At 36.7% G+C, this 6,000-nt stretch overlaps 1 protein-coding gene across 2 annotated transcripts in view; it reads left to right on the forward strand.

The window, feature by feature from the left end:
• THBS2 (thrombospondin 2) overlaps positions 1 to 5,573 on the forward strand; it is a 34,978-nt gene extending 29,405 nt beyond the window's left edge. For both annotated transcript variants that reach the window (XM_063329113.1, XM_063329114.1), the window contains exons 21-22: positions 2,040 to 2,179; positions 2,869 to 5,573. In XM_063329113.1, the coding sequence (XP_063185183.1) occupies positions 2,040 to 2,179; positions 2,869 to 2,876 (148 nt within the window). In that variant the 3' untranslated portion in view covers positions 2,877 to 5,573. The remainder of the gene's footprint in view (positions 1 to 2,039; positions 2,180 to 2,868) is intronic.
• Positions 5,574 to 6,000: the final 427 nt, after the last annotated feature.

Raw genomic sequence — 6,000 nt, forward strand, 5'->3', positions numbered from 1 at the left:
AAAGTTCTTTCTCAATAGCTCTTCTTTAAAGGGACAAAAAATTCCTGAGGAAAACTCAAAGCAAGATTAGCCCCAGCGTCTGGAATTCAAACAAATGAAATTAATTAGAAACATCAGAATTGCCACAGGGAAGTAGGCCAACGGCCTGTCTTCTTCAGCATCCTGTCTCCCATAGCGGCTTATACGAGATACTGCAGAAGTAGCCATGAGCACATCTGTAATGCACACAACAAGGAGCTACGACATATGACTTTTCTTGGAGTCCAGCTGTTTATCTGGTGTTCCAAAGAATGAGCATGGACTGTCCATGTCAATTTTATCTTCTTCTAACTACTGTAACTGTAAAGGACGTTTTTGATGGGGCAGACTCTGACCATACCCCTTAAGGTCTTGTTTGTGCTTATGAACAGGGGAGTTTCATTTGGCTGTGAAAGACATAGGGTAGACAAATTTGGATAGAGTAAGTTATCTTGTTCTTGGAAAGAAAAGAGTTTCTTTATGCATCAAAGTATTGCAGTGCAAAGCATTGACCGATGCAGGTCTAAAGGAAACTTGATTTTTTTTTTCATTCGTGTTGCTGTTACCTGTATCTTCCTTTGCAGAATCTACTTAGTATCAGACAAAGCATGTTTCAACTGCTATCCCATTAGATCAATCTAGTATAACATGACCATTTATATGGTCCAGGGCATTAAATTCCTTCATTCTTTAGGGTATTTTTATAGAAAAAAAATAAATAAGCCCAACTATTTCACTAATGTAGTCATGAAACCATTTTATTTGTACAGAAACAGCGATTTAGCATTAACATGATTAGATCTGCATAATTTTTTTTTTGTTAGGATGAATAATTTATTAAACTCTTCCCATTGTTTTGGGTTCTTTACATTTTGAGAATTTTGTTAAATAGGGTTACATGAACATGAAAACCTGTCAGTCTTTTTGCTGTTCTTTTTACCATCCGTTAAATCCTCTTTTCAGGGAGCAATTTCGTACTTGTCTTTGGGCACCTTTCAGAAAATAAAACACTTCAAGGTAGAGCAAGTGCTGGACCTGCCTTTCTGCCTAAGTAGAAATCTGCCCCTAACCCTTGAGTTACAGGAGGTTGCTCTAGTGTGCTCACGTGAAGCCATCCTGCTTTGTATAACTAATGTATTGTCAGTTGAAGCAGGACAATAATCACTTTCTCCAGAGAGTGCTCTAATTAACAGACTATAGAGTTGCTTCTCATTTGGCCCTAAGGCTATTTTAAGAGCCTGAGATCCGAAGAACCTTGACTGTCTCAAGGTCTCCCATGAGAAGTGGAGAATCCAAGTTCAAGGAACTGCAGTCTGTTTGATAGAGAAGGAAAATGAAGAGATGTCTTTAGAGGTCTTCTGGCTCCAGGGTGGATGCCTGAAACACTACAAAAAAACCCCAAAACACACCAACCCAAAAAACCCCCACCCCAAGTTCTCCCTCTTTTACAATTTATTATTAGTCTAGCTGTTAGTGTCCAAATCCTTCCATCTTTCATTAAGCTCTAAAAATGTCTGAAATTGAGATTCATCGTGTCTCCAATTAATGTTTTCTTTCACTCTAAAGGGAGTTCTTCCAATTCCTGATGTTGACCCTTGCACCTAAAGATAAATAAATCAGCTGTTCACACAGCTGTAAAGACGACTTTGTTAAGTGATGTGGCGAGGTCTTGTATTAACCTCTGAGTTCACAGGGACAGGGTCTTATCAATGAGTGCTAGTACATCACATAGTTCATTCCAGGAGACATGACTGTTCTAAATAAAGAATTGGGAAATCTTTTGCAGATGGTTTGCATAAAATTACTTATGGAACAATTCCACTGCTTCTGATTAATGTGTTGTGGCTGCCGGCCAGGTGGGTGTGAAATAGAGATGAGAAGCAGTCCTTACAATGAAGTTGGGTTGTCTGGTGCCTTGTTAAAAATAATTCTGTTTCAGTTCTTGGGAACTTTCACCAGCCCTTAGCACTGGACTCTGCATTATCCTCCTTGTCTAATTTAAATCATATTCTTTTTTACAGAGTTTTAGTGTATGAAGGGAAACAAGTCATGGTGGATTCTGGACCAATCTATGATACAACCTTTGCTGGTGGACGATTAGGTCTCTTTGTCTTCTCTCAAGAGATGGTCTATTTCTCTGACCTCAAATATGAATGCAGAGGTTAGTTACAGAAAATGTCTGGAAAATGCTGAAACCTTTGATAACCTGTGGAGCAAGCACGGAATATGGAAATGAAAAGTATCCTCTAGTAATGGAAAGCAATCTGTAATATTAGTAAACCTTGATTTGTTGAAATACCACAAATGCCCTTTGCCCCTGTAGTAATCTCACTTTGAATAACAAAACCCAGATGTCTAATACTACCCACCTGGAAAAAATGAAATAGAAATATCTGAGCAAGAGACGTGCTTAGAATTCGCTCTGTATATCCACTTCCCTTTGTAGGCTATTTCAGTGTCTCGTGCGCGCAGAGAGCTACTACTTCTTGATCACCCCTCTTTCAACAGGCATGAAGGAGACAAGAGATATTTTTAACGAGCATGTGTGACTATAGTGCCTTATTCAAAATGTTTTGAAATACAGAAAATGCGTTTCCGGGTTTTCTCATATGATTTTTTTTATGTACATTTAGATACATAGGTGCACATACACATATGTGTGTGTCTCTGTCTGTATAGGCAGATACCTATTTATATAAAAATGTCTTCACATTTGTAGGAAAGTGCAGAACAGGAAGCATTGTGCTGCATCCTTATAGAGTATCATGCTGGAGCTCTCTTCTTGTGTAGTTGACTTTCTAACCGACTAAACCAACCACAGCTAATATCTTTTCTTCCCATTTCTTTCAGATGCTTGAGCAATGGTTGCTGCATTACCAGCAAAGTACTGTAAATGCTATGCAACCTGGACACCTCAGTACATCCTGGTACTCCCAGTTTCTATTTTTGTGTACCTCCTGTCCTCTGTCCTCGTGCTCCACTCACCAGGTATTTCCCTCCTGCCAGGAGTGCCTCAGCCATCCCTCCACCCAAGTGCCTTCTCACAGCCAGGACTAATGAAACCTAAACGTGAGCGTCCGACCCACCACTGAAGCAAAAGCAGATTGATACATTAGAACACTTTTGTACAGTGAAAACTTAGCAAAACACGTTTGTTTGGTTTTTTTGTCTTTTTTAAGGAATGACGTTTACATATAAAAATGTAATTACTTAATGTATTTATATATATGGAGAAAAAGAGGGGGGTGATGATTATTAGTCATTGTCTTTAAGTGAGGAAAAAGGTGTTTGAATAACTTTAGTTGTATGGTTGACAGTTCCTTGCTCTGATCAGTGCTGGACTTCAGTAACACAAAGCCTGGGATCTAATTTTAACAAAGTAATGGAGGGCAGCGCCAACAATATCTATAATAACAATGATAATGCCTTTGAATAATAAAGTAAAGGTCAATGATGAACATATTATGATCCAAAAAGATGTTCTTTAGTTGACAAGGATGCTCTTAATAACACCCATTAGAATTACAGTAGGTAGAAATGTCAAATTTGCAACCTAAAGCATTGTCTTGTAGAGACTTAATTCAGTCCAAACAGAACTGAACTAGAAACTCACATGGGAAAGGGAAGAGTGATTCATTTAAACATCCAAAGCTATCACTATTGTCTGACTTGCAAAAAAATATTTCCAGTTGTTCCCTTTCCATCATATTTTGCATTTCCTTGTAATAAAGAATACACCATAATCACGTGGAGCAAAATGAACCTGAACCACTTTCCCACCTCTGCTGCAGAAAGCACTTTGACATCCTGAATCCTGATGTGGGTTTTTGAAAAGGTGGCAAGGCCACTGTTACTTAGTTTGGTAACATATGAATTTAAGGTTCCATTTATAAATATTTTGTTAGTATTTATTATGATTATCACACTGAGCTACCTTCTCTGATAATTTATTTTAAAGCATGTCGTATCAGTATACGTTCATCATATCAGTATTCATATCACCAGTAATACGTTCACAAATAATGATATTTTAAAGCTATTTTTAAAAGCATATCACAACATTTAGATATTGTCAAAGCATAGTATACACTTAAGTATAGTTTCATGGGTTATATTCATGTATGCTTTAAAGTTAAATGAATAATAATAACGAATTTATAAATGGAACCTTAATATATATCCAGTTACCCTAATTTTAATATTTTATATTGTTATCTTTGTCTGCTGTATATAGCACTTCTTAAATAATGCTGAAGGGATACCAGTGTTTATTCTAAACAGATACAACAGTTACTCAGATACACAATAGTATAAACTTGTTTAACACTTTTTTTTTTGTTTTGTTTAAGTTGTATGAGCTTTGTTCACAAAAAGAACACACGCTGGTGTAATTTTATTCATAGATGGGTTTACTAATAGAATAATACAGTACCTCTGCCGCCTTATAGGGCACAGTGAGCTAAATGTTGAATCAACTTTTTCTCCCTTGAAATAGATTTTCTTGCTATATTCATTAGAGAGGAATCCACAGTTGCTGGCTGTATTGCACATTTTATAGTGTTCATATTATCAACTCTTTTTTTGTTTCAGTTTTGTTTTGTTGCTGGTGTGTGATTTTGTTTTCTTTTTTTTTTTTTTTTTCTCCAAATCCTCTTAATGAGGTTTTTAAATGTTTCAGTTTCTTACTTTTGGTGTTTCAATTTGTATCCCCAAGTCCCAAGCAGAAGGGAGGGTGACTTCATTAAATGTAATGACTGTAATGGCTGTGTAGGGTTTTTTGTTTTGTCAGAGAGGGACATCAATGTGGGGGTGAAGATGTTAATATTTGGACTGTATCATAATTTTCCTATTTTATGTAAATTATTTATGATGTTTTTTAATTTCTTTTTCATTTTTTTCCTTGCAAGTGTGTGTGAGAGAGAGTGAGATCAATGAAATTTCATTTTGTTTTGCCAAAGATTGTAAATAATTATTTATTTGTTTACACGGACGGAACTTTATCATTTAACGTCCTGATTCATTTAGTCAGATCCTCATTTTTTATATATATATATATATAAAGAAATTAATGATAGGAAATAAACTGTAAAAAGGTTTTATAAACAAAATTCTCTTTACCTTTTTTATAGTTAAAATGTTTCTTTAAAGGAAGTATTCCGTTCCCCAAAGCCCTCAGTTAAATAAGCCTCTTGCCTTGCTATAAGCCAGTTCATGTCAAGCAAACCAGCAAAGCTGTTGCTTGGTTACAAATCAGCGACTGTCCTCTAAGGTTATAAACAGCAGGTTTCCTAGTCTCTCTGACAAGTCATCATTCCCCATGATGTTTTTATCTGGCAAACTATCCCAAGTTTTCTTTATGGCATTGCGACTGAGAAATTTTGGTCCTGCTTCTCTTTTTTTGCTGGACTCATGCACACATTCTCTGTATTGTGTCTTGGCCGATGTGTTTGAACAAATGTACAGTCCTATTCTGTGACTGCTTCCGCGGTGAGGCCCATCTGAGTCATTAGGATTCGTTGGTGTGAGGAAGGATTGCCTTCCTGATGGAGAGTTTCTGGAACAAGTGGATCGTCACTAACCAAAGAGAATAAAATACAAGAAAAAATTCTTCGCGTAGAGAGATTGTTGCCATGAGTATGAACTGCTCCCAGGGAGGGGAATTTGAATTGGATTAGGAAACATAAGAATACCCAACGTGCCAAAATGTCAATTTTGAGGTGTGAAATCAAGTCATATTCTCTTATAAATATCACAACTATTCACTTTTCTTGGCCTTACAAATATCCCAGCTATTTGCTCTCCTTGGCTTTTGGTTCTGGTGCGAGTACTCAGGACATTACACAAGAAAGCCATATAGTCTTCAGCACAATCTCTTGAAGAGTCCTTTAAAATAATACAAATGTTCAGGCTTCTTGAGAGGTGGCTTCGTGACATTGTTCAGGTAATAGTGTGATCAATATCTTGTAACCCATGTTCTCAAGA

This window comes from Chroicocephalus ridibundus, chromosome 3 (assembly GCF_963924245.1).
Source record: "Chroicocephalus ridibundus chromosome 3, bChrRid1.1, whole genome shotgun sequence".
NCBI classification, from domain to species: domain Eukaryota; kingdom Metazoa; phylum Chordata; class Aves; order Charadriiformes; family Laridae; genus Chroicocephalus; species Chroicocephalus ridibundus.